The sequence below is a fragment of the Procambarus clarkii genome, chromosome 32 (assembly GCF_040958095.1).
Source record: "Procambarus clarkii isolate CNS0578487 chromosome 32, FALCON_Pclarkii_2.0, whole genome shotgun sequence".
NCBI classification, from domain to species: Eukaryota; Metazoa; Arthropoda; class Malacostraca; order Decapoda; family Cambaridae; genus Procambarus; species Procambarus clarkii.
The window spans coordinates 37,816,477-37,831,170 of record NC_091181.1 but is presented as its reverse complement, the minus strand read 5'-3'; the positions used below and the strand labels follow the sequence as shown (position 1 = coordinate 37,831,170).

The window sequence follows — 14,694 nt, the reverse complement described above, 5'->3', positions numbered from 1 at the left end:
CCTGAAGATCGGGAGTTAATTATTTCCCACGGACTGGAACGTCATTCATTCCACCGGCAGGAACCTAACTCTCAGCCACCCGCCCAACCAATTTATTAGCCAGCTACTCACCCAACCAACCAATCAGCCACCCAACCAATTTATCAGCCAGCTACCCAACCAACCAACCAATCAGCCACCCAACCAATTTATCAGCCAGCTACCCACCCAACGAACTAATCAACCCTAAACATGACACACACCTAACCAATCTACCAACCACTAATCACCTCCTAACAACCTACCAATCAAGCACTCACCCAACCAGCCAGCAACTCAACCAACCTACCAACACCTACCCACCTCAAACAACAGTAAATGTAGAATAATTAACTTACCTGACTTCGATGATGCGATCAATGCCATCGAAGTCGTCCATTTGACCGGGAGGACAATTGGAGATGATGTCCAGGTTCTGTTGGGGCTTACCCCAGGCGCCGTCATTCTTGGGCAGGCCCGAGATGAGGTCGTTCTGAAGCTGGAACTTGTGCTGCTCGTCGGCCTTGCTGCCGGCACAGCTGTTGTCGTGGGTGGTGTCGTGGGTGGTGTCGTGGGTGGTGTCGTGGTTGGTGGTGCTAGGGTGCGGTAGAGAGGTCAGCCCTGCCGGCCGAGAGCTCTTGTGGAACAGAAAACGACCGGATCCCGTGTCTCTGAAAGAAAATAACGAGCCAGCGTCATGGAAGGGGTAATGCAAGTATTTTCTTCCTCTCCGCTTACGTACTTCCCTTCCCCAGTCAACCAACTCATCCTTCCCCCCTACTCACCCCGACCCCTCTCACGCTGGTGCCCCAGTCAGTGTTGCGTTCGCTTTATAAATATGATCATAAATATGGGATAGAGAGGAAAGACAGACGACTGAACGCTTGAACTAATAATAATAATAATAATAATAATAATAATAATAATAATATTAATAATAATAATAATAATAATAATAATAATAATAATATTAATAATAATAATAATAATAATAATAATAATAATAAAAATAATAATAATGTTTATTTAAGGAAACGTACATACATACAAAATGAGTTACAAGAAAAATGTTGGATTTCTACTCTTAACCATGTTGACAGTAGACTATTGAAGATGGCGAGGTTTAACCGTGAAGGGAAGGGAACTATCAGGAGACAAGCACCAAGCCATTACGACTTTATATATATCACTGGGAAAGGATAAGGGATGGGACGGGGGGGGGAAGAATGATGCCCCAACCACTTGGACGGTCGGAGGGATTGAACCTCGACCTGCAGGAAGCCAGACCGTCGCTCTACCGTCCAGCCCAAGTGCCTAACCGTGAAAGTGCACGGGGTGTCTAATTGTGGAACAAGGAGTCCCACGGTCTCTGAGGAAAGGGTGGGCCATGATTTATAACTGAGAGGTGGGACTAGGGTCCATAGCTGAACAAAGGTAAGGCCAGTGTTACTGGGGGTGCCTGGGACTCCCAGAGTGTTACTGTGGCCTGGGGGTACTCCTAGGCTTCACTTACATCCCCCCTCTCCTAGGCTTCACCAACACCCCCCACCCACCTAGGCTTCACCAACACCCCCCACCCACCTAGGCTTCACCAGCACAAACTTTTTAAACTACACTAAATCAATTTATATTCACCAGTTAAACAATTTACATGAGTATGAATAAGCCTATACAAATAAGTTGCATGCTAAAGTTTGAAAAATAAAAATAACTTTCTCATCCGTGGACACGATGTGGTTTCCATGACAACGTTTCTGCAGCTTCCAGTGTGTATAGTTACTTATATATAAAAGTTGGGTCTTCTCTATAACGCCCCCTTAATACGTAACTTTTTCGTATGAAATCAACTAATAAATTAAAAATGCGACACATTTGTATATATTAACATTTTCTGTACATAAGCCTCGATAGGTTAAGTGGGTTGCTTGGGTTCGAACGTTTCTGGTTAAGGAAAACAAATTTTTACGGAGTGACAAATTGAGAGAACAGGTTATTATAACATGTTACTGTGGGAAATAATTCATATCTGGTGAAAAAGAAAACGAGGAAAATGTTGGATGAAGCGAACAGGGGTAATTAAAGTAATAGTGAATAAGGCTTGTGATTAATGGTGATCAACGATATGTAACTGGCTTATGAAGCGGTAAACAAGACCATCCAACTTCTGAGATTCATAAGGGTCCTGTTATACAGTGGTGAGCGCTGTCGGGTCACAACACAAAGGTCCAGTGGTAATTCATGCGGCCGGACGGAGGCGTTTCAGCAAAATTTCTTTTCGCCCGATTCCTCTGTTCACCGGCAGCTAGGCAACTGTTGTGGCTTGCATCCTAGGACAGGTCAGTAGTTGACCTAGGGGGGGACCTTCGAGTGAATGATAGGTTTCTTGTCTTCGATTATACCTCAGGATATGCTCGGCCAGGCTGCGACAACCCCTAACACGCATTAAACAAACGTACAGTGTGTTCTGAACCGCGTTAATATAGTATATAGTTAGGCCGGGCTGGTGTATAGGTTCCGTTGGCAATTATTTGTACTTGAAGTACGTCGGTGAAGCATTTACAGAGTTGTGATTCGAACACAGGTCGTCAGCGAAGCACTGTTCGATAAATGTTCGAACGTATTTAGTTGTGATTCGTGTGCAAACCGTTCTTCATTTAGCCCGTCCTAATCAACAAGGGCCAAATGCTCGTTAATCCAGCCGCAAACCCCCTTGCTTATGAACGAAAAAAACGCTTTACACAAGATTTACAACTGACGACATTCGATCATTTTTCGAACAATACTTCGCTGACGACCTCTGATCGAATTGCAACGCTGTAAATGCTTCACCCATGTACTTCAAATACAAATAATCACCAAAAGTACCTAAACACCTCACCAAACCTAAATAATAATAATGTTAATTTATATATGAGAACAATCCAGTTTTTATGACAATATGTTAAAATTGACGGATGCGTCTTGCGGGACGGCCGCTGCTTTAACGAGCCTGGCCTGAGGATGGGATGCTTTATTCATAAACAGGAGGTTTGACGGCTAGATTAACGAGCATTTGGCTTTTGTTAATGAGGGAAGGTTAAAGGAAATCATAAAATGGTTTCGATCCTCAGGTTTATGAGGCAGTAAACAAGACCTACCGGGCACGTGGATTCATGAGGATATATTTTTCCTCATTTTCGTGTTGGGAATCTTATCCACAGTTGGGCATGGGTTCGAGATTCTCTGAAATCTTACGGGGAGTTTTGGGCACTAAATTTGAATGAGATCGAAAAGCTGAAAGGCGTTCAGCGTTCACACGCTAGAGTATACCTGAAGTATACTTGCAGTATACCTTTAGTATACATGCAGTATACTTGGAGTGGTTTCTGGGAGTTTTTCTTCTCTGACACCCTAGTGAGGACTTGTACTACTCCACCCAGACTACCGCCCACGACCCTCCACCACCGCCCACAACCCTCCACCCACCGCCCACGACCCTCCACCACCGCCCACGACCCTCCACCACCGCCCACGACCCTTCACCACCGCCCACGACCCTCCACCACCGCCCACCGCCCACCACCACCGCCCACCACCCTCCACTACCACCCACTACACTCTGCGGACCAACTATGCAGATGAAGCAGCATCCATCATAACCTGGATAAAATACGTCTGAGTGGGTCAGGGAAGGTCAAGCGCCCACACCAGCGTTGCTCCTTATCTTCTCAACGGAGCGCCCACAATCTCCTCCCAGGACACGTCTCCCAGGACACCGTCTCCCAGGACACGTCTCCCAGGACATCGTCTCCCAGGACACCGTCTCCCAGAACACGTCTCCCAGGACACCGTCTCCCAGGACACGTCTCCCAGGACACCGTCTCCCAGGACACCGTCTCCCAGGACACCGTCTCCCAGGACACGTCTCCCAGGACACCGTCTCCCAGGACACGTTTCCCAGGACACCGTCTTCCAGGACACGTCTCCCAGGACACGTCTCTCAGGGCACCGTCTCCCAGGACACCGTCTTCCAGGACACGTCTCCCAGGACACGTCTCCCATGGCACGTCTCCCAGGACACGTCTCCCAGGACACGTCTCTCAGGGCTTACAAAGGCGACAAAGCATTTTACCAGGGGAGATGGGAGGAACCACGACCAGGTGTACACGGTACACCCTGGGGGTCCTCCCCAGGCCACAGTAACACCCTGGGGGTCCTCCCCAGGCCACAGTAACACCCTGGGGGTCCTCCTCAGGCCACAGTAACACCCTGGGGGTCCTCCCCAGGCCACAGTAACACCCTGGGGGTCCTCCCCAGGCCACAGTAACACCCTGGGGGTCCTCCTCAGGCCACAGTAACACCCTGGGGGTCCTCCCCAGGCCACAGTAACACCCTGGGGGTCCTCCCCAGGCCACAGTAACACCCTGGGGGTCCTCCCCAGGCCACAGTAACACCCTGGGGGTCCTCCCCAGGCCACAGTAACACCCTGGGGGACCTCCCCAGGCCACAGTAACACCCTGGGGGTCTCGGGTCTCAGTAATACCGGCAGTATACTGTGGGCGAAGCATCGGAGCGTAGCGCACCCGTCATAACTCCTCCCAACATTCTTTTTAATTAAACAATATCCACAGACTTTGTTCCTCGTGTGTGTGTGTGTGTGTGTGTGTGTGTGTGTGTGTGTGTGTGTGTGTGTGTGTGTGTGTGTGTGTGTGTGTGTGTGTGTGTGTGTGTGTGTGTGTGAGAGAGAGAGAGAGTGAGAGAGTGAGAGAGGGGAGAGGGGGAGAGGGGGAGAGGGAGAGAGGGAGAGGGAGAGGGAGAGAGAGGGAGAGAGAGGGAGAGAGAGGGAGAGAGGGAGAGAGAGAGAGGGGGGAGGGCGGGAGAGAGGTGAGGAGGGATAGGGGATGCCAGCTACCCTCTGCTGCCTCATCTCTCGTGTTTACGTTCATTAACCTCTAGTGATGCTGCGCCTACCTGCTGCCCGCCCCTCCCCACTCTCTCCCTGGGTGCTTCTCCGCCTCTCCCTCCCCCCCACCTCCCTCCCTGGGAGGCTCCTGAGTGCGTTCCTGAGTGTGCTTCTGAGTGTGTTTCTGAGTGTATTTCTATGTCCTAAATTGTCTCTCTGGTCCTAATGCAACCTTCCCCGCCCCCTCTACTGGACACATCAATTTTTCTCCACATTCATCTCTGAATTTTCCTTCCTGCTGTGTCCTGATCTCTGGAGGTCGTGATGCTGTGCGCTAATCGCATTAGGTTACTCATTACTTTAAACCACCAATTCCCAGTTGCCAGACTAACAGATACGGTTGTTTCTCTTGCTCTGTGCTCCTGGGCTTCATAGACTGTTACTTCTTCTTGATTCCTCCTCTACCCAATCCACTTCTTCATTCTACCTCCTCTCCCCTGTTCCCTTCCCTTCTCTTTATACACTACTTCTAATCACTCTCTTCTTTGACTGTGGATAATAGCCAGTGTCAAAATCGTTGTGGAATGGGGGGAGAAAGGGGGTCAATATTTGACCGTGACACACTGTTCTCTCGTGAATTGTGACCACCTCGACCTGACTATATTGAGATCGTATCACTCAGGAATCAAGGTGATAAGTTGGGTGTAGCAACCCTCCAATCTCGACCAGACAAGCATATATTTTAATCTATAAAAACTCTAACGTTTGTTAGAGTTTAATCTATAAAAATCTCTAATGTCTGTCTGTCCAACGTTAGAGGCCAGATGCTTGGGGCTGGCCTCACCCAAGTTGACAGAGGGAATGGGCTGGGGTACAGGACGAACATAGGTCGTTCGGGGTCGCCAACATTCAAAGGGGAACAACGTGTCAGGGCCACATTCAGACCCCCACGATGATTTTACTCTCCGCCAGCTACATAGTTAAATATTTTCAATACAATATTTTTAATAGTAAAATACACCATTATTTACTGATCTTGTTAAAAATAACTATGCTCCACGACTGACCAACCCCTGAATTTGATGAAAAACTTTACCCAAATGGGTCCATGAGTGTCGTCGGGGGTTGGTCAGTCCTGGAGCTCAGTTAATAAGCACCAGGACTGACCAATCCTTATTGACGATCAATGGTGCGGTGGATGCAATAGTGTGTACGTACCGGTGATCCTGAACGGCATGGGTTCGAATCCTGGTCGGGTTATTTAGAGTTCTTAGTGATTACTAAGTAATCACTAAGAATAATTGTAATATTATGTATATAATATATATATATATATATATATATATATATATATATATATAATATAATATATATATATTATGTATATATATATATATATATATATATATATATATATATACATATATATATATATATATATATATATATATATATATATATATATATATATATATATATATATATATATATATATATATATATATATTTTCTGGTGCAAGTGTAGGGACCCATAGCCTCGGAGAAGAAAATAAAGAGTACTCAGAGAAGACCTTGTGGATCCTCACTGAACACTTTGATATTTTCTTCTCCTACCACCCCTATTCTTTTGGTATGTGTGTATATATATCTAACTTTATTTGAAAATGTCATTACACAAAAAAAGTTACAATATTGATTACATGCAGGGTACAAGGCTGCTTGTCACAAGTTGTACAGCTCTTCCAGCTCCTCAGACGGCGGGCAGGAACCATGGATGCAGTGAGCATTTCCTCTCTGGATTGCCACACTAAGGCGCTGAAAAAGAAAACTGGCAGCTCTAGGGTCTCTAGTTGTTTCGATTAGCTTATATATATTATATATATATATATTATATATATATATATATATATATATATTTATTTATTTATATATATATATATATATATATATATATATATATATATATATATATATATATTTATTTATTTATAAAGTTTTGATATTAAAGGTATCCACTTCAATATCATTAGAATATTGATTCTATTTATATTGAAGTCAATAGAATATTACTCTAATTGTCTCCTAATTTCATGCGAGACTTGGGCATGCTTTTTGTTAACTCACTCGAGCGTGCATATTAATCCAGAGTAAACACGCTAATTGTAAGTGACTCCTTGTCATCCTTGACTGCCCTCAGCTCCCTAAGGCATAACTGTGACGTGCTTGTCTCTGAAGCTTGACACAGATATGGTGAAATAATCAATGATGGAGTCAAAGTTTGTCTCCCGTGGATTCCTTCCCATATTAGTCTCCGAATGCACGATAGAACTGATGAGTTGGCCAAGACTTTTCTTCATAAAGAGGTTTGCTCAAAATTTGCTCATTTTGCTCATAAAAGACATTCTCCTCCCACCACACGCCCCCTCCCCCCCACTACACGCCCCCTCCCCCCCCACTACACGCCCCCTCCCCCCCCCCCCCACCATACGCCCCCTCCCCCCCACACACCCACTTGTCCTGCTCGTGACCCGCCCACTGCACTATACAAGACAATGTTGCCATCATCCATCCCACTTGAAATAAAAGTGCACCATTCATCCTCAGTTTCCAGAGCGCCTCCTGGAGACTTTAGACGGGCGCAACACTGCAGGGCTCAGAACCCCTTCTGCTGTAACTTTAATATTATGTATTTACCCACCAGAATCTTTTAAGTCTTCCAAGTGGAGGAGTAAGAATGAATGATTAGAATATAGTGATGTTACAAGATGTGCACTGGGGTACAGGGAGTTGATACAGGGAGATCACCGGAGGGGAAAGATCACACTACACTACTAGGCTACAGAGTGACCATTGTCAGGTCAGACTTAGACGATGCAAGTGATTGTAACACCTATGTCACAGAGGTTGTGTCAAAGGAATGGGTTATTAACACGTGATTCTAAGGCCCAAATCTTAGAATGTCAGGCCAAGGCGTGGCGGAAGCAGCAGCGACAATCGGAGCTGCAGAGCTGGAGCACCGACGAGACGAGGTACCGAGAGCTCACCGCCCTGGAAACACAAACCGAAACTGTCTCTATTTTCCGCTTATTACAACTTGTAATAAAGTTGTTACATCTTGGCTTAACGTGTTTATGACGTATTAGAACGTTGTTACAACTTGCTATATTGGTTGTTATAACTGGTTAGGTGTTAAAACTTGTTCGAACGTTGTACTAACGTCGTAGTTTCGGTATGTGTTTGGCGGGCGCCTCCACCCATTGTGTTAGGGTTGATCTCTCACGTGACTAACCTGGAGGGCGGACATAAAGGGTTCTAGGATGACAGTACTGCAGATATGGACCGGTTAGGGTCCGAGGCGGGAACCGGTTAGGGTTGAGTGTGTGGTTAATGGGTAACTTGTATTAATGAAGACAAATGGGTTAAAGAAACCCTTCAAAAGTAATAGGGGGAAGCAGAAAATACGTTATGAACTGCTCTAAGTCTATTTTATACAATGAATGCTGATAGTATTTGAGCTTCTGTAAACTTTCCTTGTAGTCCGTCACCAGCCAAGCTGAACGTCTCAAGAGACCAGTAGAGGTGTAGACTTTGGGTGTAATGATGCAAGACTCAAGCATTAGGGGTAAACTCTCTTTCACCACTACACTGGAAATAACGCTGCTAGTCTCAGCAGCCTGGCAACACTGCTGGCCTCAGCACCCATAGACTGGAAACACTGCAGGTCTCAGCACCCATAGACTAGAAACACTGCAGGTCTCAGCACCCATAGACTGGAAACACTGCAGGTCTCAGCACCCATAGACTAGAAACACTGCAGGTCTCAGCACCCATAGACTGGAAACACTGCAGGTCTCAGCACCCATAGACTGGAAACACTGCAGGTCTCAGCACCCATAGACTGGAAACACTGCAGGTCTCAGCACCCATAGACTAGAAACACTGCAGGTCTCAGCACCCATAGACTGGAAACACTGCAGGTCTCAGCACCCATAGACTGGAAACACTGCAGGATTCACCATCCCCCTACACTGGCAACACTGCTAGACTCTGCACCCCCCCCCCAGACTGGCAACACTGCTCGTATGACCTGGAACTGCACCACAAAAATATTATTTTTAGCTGGACTCGCTGGTGGTAATGCTGCGGTCTTTGTTGTTGACCCAGAGTGATGGGATGGGTGGTTGGAGGGGATAGGTGGAGGAAGGGGGATGGATAGAAGGAAAGAATGGAGGTTGAAGAGAAGGAGAGGGAATAGAGAGTGGGGGAAAGGGAGCGTGGTGCAAGACTAGTTAAGCCAACTAACAAGGTACAAGTGGTAGTGCACATTTCCTTCATACCAGTCTCCTATCCCAGTTCTTGGTCTGTCAATACATTCCCTTCCAGAGCTATATAGTCATACGGGCTTAATATATTTTCTCCACATAATTACCCACAAAGTTTGTGAAGAGCCGGAAATTGCAGCAGCTATTTGAACTGTTATTGACACAACGTGTGTGTGTGTGTGTGTGTGTGTGTGTGTGTGTGTGTGTGTGTGTGTGTGTGTGTGTGTGTGTGTGTGTGTGTGTGTGTGTGTCGGTGTGTGTGTGTGTGTGTGTGTGTGTGTGTGTGTGTGTGTGTGTGTGTGTGTGTGTGTGTGTGTGTGTGTGTGTGTGTGTGTGTGTGTGTGTGTCGGTGTGTGTGTGTGTGTGTGTGTGTGTGTGTGTGTGTGTGTGTGTGTGTGTGTGTGTGTGTGTGTGTGCGTGCGTGCGTGCGTGCGTGCGTGCGTAGTCCATCCTGCTAAACTGAATAACTCATAGTAACGATGTGGTGGAAAACAACACTAAGAGGTGATGAGCCACCAAACACCAAACTTCAGTATTACTGAATTTGTTAAAAAAAACAGGAAAGGTTTATACATTTATGGTGATAATAAAACCTAACCCAACCATCCTAGGCCTAATACACGCTATCTGAGGCCTAATATAATACATATATATGTGCTATACTAGGCCTAGGAATATTTAAAATTGGTTTTTATCTCTATTTTTTCCTGACTAAAAGGTACAAAGAGGCTTACTAGGGTCACATTACTACATATTTGTACGATTAGCCAAAGATACATAAAGTACTATCAAAGATATCAACTATCTAGTCAAGGATGAGTTGGTGTACTTAGTTATGTTTGCGGGGGTTGAGCTCTGGCTCTTTGGTCCCGCCTCTCAACTGGTGTACAGTTTCCTGAGCCTACTGGGCTCTATCATATCTACATTTGAAGCTGTGTATGGAGTCAGCCTCCACCACATCACTGCCTAATGCATTCATTTGTGTTTGTTTTGGTGTGGAACACGAGCAATTGCATGAATAATTTATTCCCTCCCCATGCCATCTCCTGCCATCAACTTTACTTCCTTCCATCTCTTCCTCCTTCTCCCTATCCATCAACTACTTGGGCTGGACGGTAGAGCGACGATCTCGTTTCTTGCAGGTCGGTGTTCAATCCCTGACCGTCCAAGTGGTTAGGGCACCAGTCCTTCCATCCCATCCTGAATCCTGATCCGCTATTCAGTCGTATTGGCTTAGTGCTTTCTCCTGTTAATTACATTACCTTACCTCCTCTCTCCCTTCATCTTCACCTACCTTCTCCTGCCCCTCCTTCCTATCTTCCCATTCATTTACCTACCTTCCCATTTCCTCCCCAGCTATCATATACGTTCTCCTGCTATCACCTATATTCTCCTGCACTCTCTCCAACCATCACCTAATTATCCGTATCCTTCCCTACCATCACCTACCTTCTCCTGCTCCCCACTACCGTCACCTACCTTCCTCACTATCACCTACCTATCTTCCCTACCTTTCAGTGCCATCCTCTCACTTACCCGAGTTTCTTACGGAGCACCATGCTCTTGATCTTCTGTGCGCTCATGGTGGTAGTAGTGGTGGTGATGGTGGTGGCGGAGGTGGTGGCAGTGGTGGTGTTAGTAGTAGCTCAAGAAGTCATCCTGCTACTGAATACCGGTACACACACACATATGCGCACACACACACTCCCACACACACCACACCACCACACGCAACCATCTAACATGTTTGCTGGTTGGTTACTTTCCGAGCGTTGGACATATACTTGCTTCACTCGCACGAATATATTCTTGAATCACATATATATATAATTGCTTCACTAGCAAGAATATATTTCTGCTTGAATCACATATATACTTGCTTCACTAGCATGAATATATTCTTGAATCACATATATATAATTTCTTCACTAGCACAAATATATTTCTTCTTAAATCACATAAATATTTGATTCATTAGCATGAATATATTTCTTCTTGTATCACATATATATTTGCATCACTAGCAGAAATATATTTCTTCTTGCATCAGATATATATATACTTGTTTCACTAGCACGAACATAATCTGCTTTGCGTCACACACGTACATGGACTTGCTTACGTTTTTCGACGGCAAGTTAAATATATCGCTTATTTTCAGTACGATGTTAACATGTCTTCATGAATGTCTATGACCACTGAATATTCATCACGCAATTAGTTACGATTTGTTATCAATTAATTAAATTACAATTTACGTCCCTCACAGTTAATACGATAGCACATGCAAGACGCTGATATCTCTGGAACAAACGCTATCAGAGTCGAGCTCATAACGTAGGTATAGATAACGGTCTGAAGAGTCGTCATCTTTTCCCAGGACAGGTGCGGGGAGTCACTCTCTCTCTCCTGGAAAGACAAACAGGGGTAACTCTTCCATTTTCACACAGAGGGGCTTAAACTATTAACAAACTTCCAAGTTGCCATTCCCATATAATATGCATAAAACAATGGAAACACTTCGTTCACACGCAACACATCAGGAGATTATATATATATATATATATATATATATATATATATATATATATATATATATATATATATATATATATATATATATATATATATATATATATATATATATATATTGGTAGCAGTCTTTCCTGTAGACATATATTATTAAATATGACCGAAAAAGTAAGATTAATACTTCTAACACGAATTTTCTCAATCTTTCGTACATTTCTTTTCACTGTTGGAGGTAATTAAAAAATCAATTCTCCAAAATTCATTTTTATTTCTAGTCTGACGCGACACTTAAACGCGTTTCGTAAAACTTATTACATTTTCAAAGACTTTAGTTAACACATACACAACTGAATAGAACTTACACATCTCCGATTTTGTTTATATCTACATTTGAGTGAGGTGGATGGGGTGAGGTGGTATTTAATAAGGTATTAATTTCATCAACACAAGCCAGAACATGAAACAATGGGTATTGAATAGAAGTGTTTGTAGAAAGCCTATTGGTCCATATTTCTTGATGCTTCTATATTAGAGCGGAGTCTTGAGGTGGGTAGAATATAGTTGTGGAGACACAACTACAATTTAGTGTGTGCTTACTACTTTAAATTATTTGAAAGAAAAACAATTGGAGAGGAGGAACAGTTAGGTTTTCTGGCAAAGAAATACACTAAATTTGTACTATAGTCTTCAGCACTTGTTGGAACTTGAAATGGTCTGATATGATACACGACTGATTTAGAATCCAAGAACCCTCAGGCTTCACACGGGTGAGAACGGTGGAGCCACCGTGTCTAACAGAGGCTGTGGAAGGTCATCAATACTCCTCATCAACATTTGATCTGATTTTCCTTGTCACTTGGGTATCATATCACTATCCGCCCTATCATAATGGTTCTTGATTGAACATCACAACAGCGCGAGGGAGGGAATTATCAATGGAAAACCCTAAGCCATCACGACTATATAGCACTGGGAAGGGGTCAGGATACGGGGTCAGAATGAACTGCAGTTTACAGTCAACGAAATTCGAACTTCTGGAGGTATCATTAACAATATCCCTCTCAGAGAGAGAGAGAGAGAGAGAGAGAGAGAGAGAGAGAGAGAGAGAGAGAGAGAGAGAGAGAGAGAGAGAGAGAGAGAGAGAGAGAGAGAGAGAGAGAGAAAGAGAGAGAGAGAGAGAGAGAGAGAGAGAGAGAGAGAGAGAGAGAGAGAGAGAGAGAGAGAGAGAGAGAGAGAGAGAGAGAGAGAGAGAGAGAGAGAGAGATAAATAACAGGTCGTGGTGCAATGCTTAGTATGTTGACTTGGGGACATTCTCCAAACACCAGATCGAATCCCATCGATAATGAAGACTTGGTGAATAAGCACTAATATCAAGACATCTCGCTTGGGTTCGGGCGGTGTTTCTATTTCACATCTTGGCATTCAGTTCTTCCAAACTGTTGTTAACTTCAAATAAATGAATATTAAGGAACCATTTCTCGACAAGAAAAACTATAAATAACTATATGGTGGATAAAAACAAAGAAAATGGAAGAAAAATAAGACAGACAAGAAACGACACACATACAAGAAAATATAGACAAAATCGTACCGAAGACCAACGGTGTGATGCCAGTGTTACAGTGAGGTCAATGACATATTCCCATTCTCTAATTAAGATTTCAACACCATGCATGCGGGCCCTGGGAAGGGCCTCCCTGACGCTGCCTCCTCTAACTCAAGCACTTAGCACGCATGCCCACATACCCAGATGCCGCCTTTGCATACTCTCAGGGGGGTGTGACCCCTCTGTCTTATTGGGGACCTCCCAGGGTATCCCGCCTCGCGTAGAAAGCTCTGAGGACCTGGGAGTGTCCACGAGGCTAGCTAGCTGTACCAGTACCACCAGAGGTACTGGAGGGAGCCACCAGAGGTACTGCAGACAGCCACCAGAGGTACTGCAGACACCCACCAGAGGTACTGCAGACAGCCACCAGAGTTACTGGAGGGAGCCACCAGAGGTACTGCAGACAGCCACCAGAGTTACTGTAGACACCCACCAGAGGTACTGGAGGGAGCCACCAGAGGTACTGCAGACAGCCACCAGAGGTACTGCAGACAGCCACTAGAGGTACTAGAGACAGCCACCAGAGGTGCCAGTGGCTCCCTCCGGAACAAAGTTTGCGGTATAAGAGAGTGGCGAGGTAATATTAACTGCTTACCAACGTTCACAGCAACGTTTAGTAAACATCACACAGACACTGTAGAGGAGGACGGTAACGAGGGAGTTCAAGCCAGAGGCTAAGTCAGTGTGGATGTTTATTAGAACCTCGTGTAACTTTGGTGATGTAGGTGGATACGTGCTCTCGTCGAAGCTGGGTCGAGCTCCAGCTCGTAATCCATGACTTTCCTTCTAGTTATTGGTTAAAGTAATGATTCAGTTCGTGTAAATACCTTATCGTATCTGGTGTGTACATGGAGTTTACTTCAATGTCTGGGAACCAGCTCCAACGGATTTTAACTCCTTAGCTGAAAAAGCAGGTCCCTAGGTGAGTACCTGAAGTACCTGCCTTGTGTCTTGCAGGTGTGGGATGTACCTGTCTTGTGTCTTGCAGGTGTGGGTGTACCTGGGGTACCTGCCAGGTGTGCCGTGTCTTGCTCTCACAGTAAAAAGTGGCGACAAAGCCACCTGGCCAGTGAGAACCTCACCCTGCCCGACCCCACGCCCTCACCCCGCCCGACCCCACGCCCTCACCCTGCCCGACCCCACGCCCTCACCCTCCCTGACCCCACGCTCTCACCCTGCCCGACCCCACGCCCTCACCCTCCCCGACCCCACGTTTTCACTCTGCCCGACCCCACGCCCTCACCCTGCCCGACCCCACGCCCTCGCCCTGCCCGACCCCACGTTCTCACTCTGCCCGACCCCACGCCCTCACCCCGCCCGACCCCACGCCCTC

At 45.5% G+C, this 14,694-nt stretch overlaps 1 protein-coding gene across 1 annotated transcript in view; it reads right to left on the bottom strand.

The window, feature by feature from the left end:
• Positions 1-11,039, bottom strand: part of LOC123759548 (uncharacterized) — a 16,701-nt gene extending 5,662 nt beyond the window's left edge. The window contains exons 1-2 of the mRNA XM_045744661.2: positions 10,759-11,039; positions 378-689 (exon numbers count right to left, since the gene is read on the bottom strand). Of these exons, the coding sequence (XP_045600617.2) occupies positions 378-689; positions 10,759-10,805 (359 nt within the window). The 5' untranslated portion in view covers positions 10,806-11,039. The remainder of the gene's footprint in view (positions 1-377; positions 690-10,758) is intronic.
• Between the last annotated feature and the right edge of the window lie 3,655 nt (positions 11,040-14,694).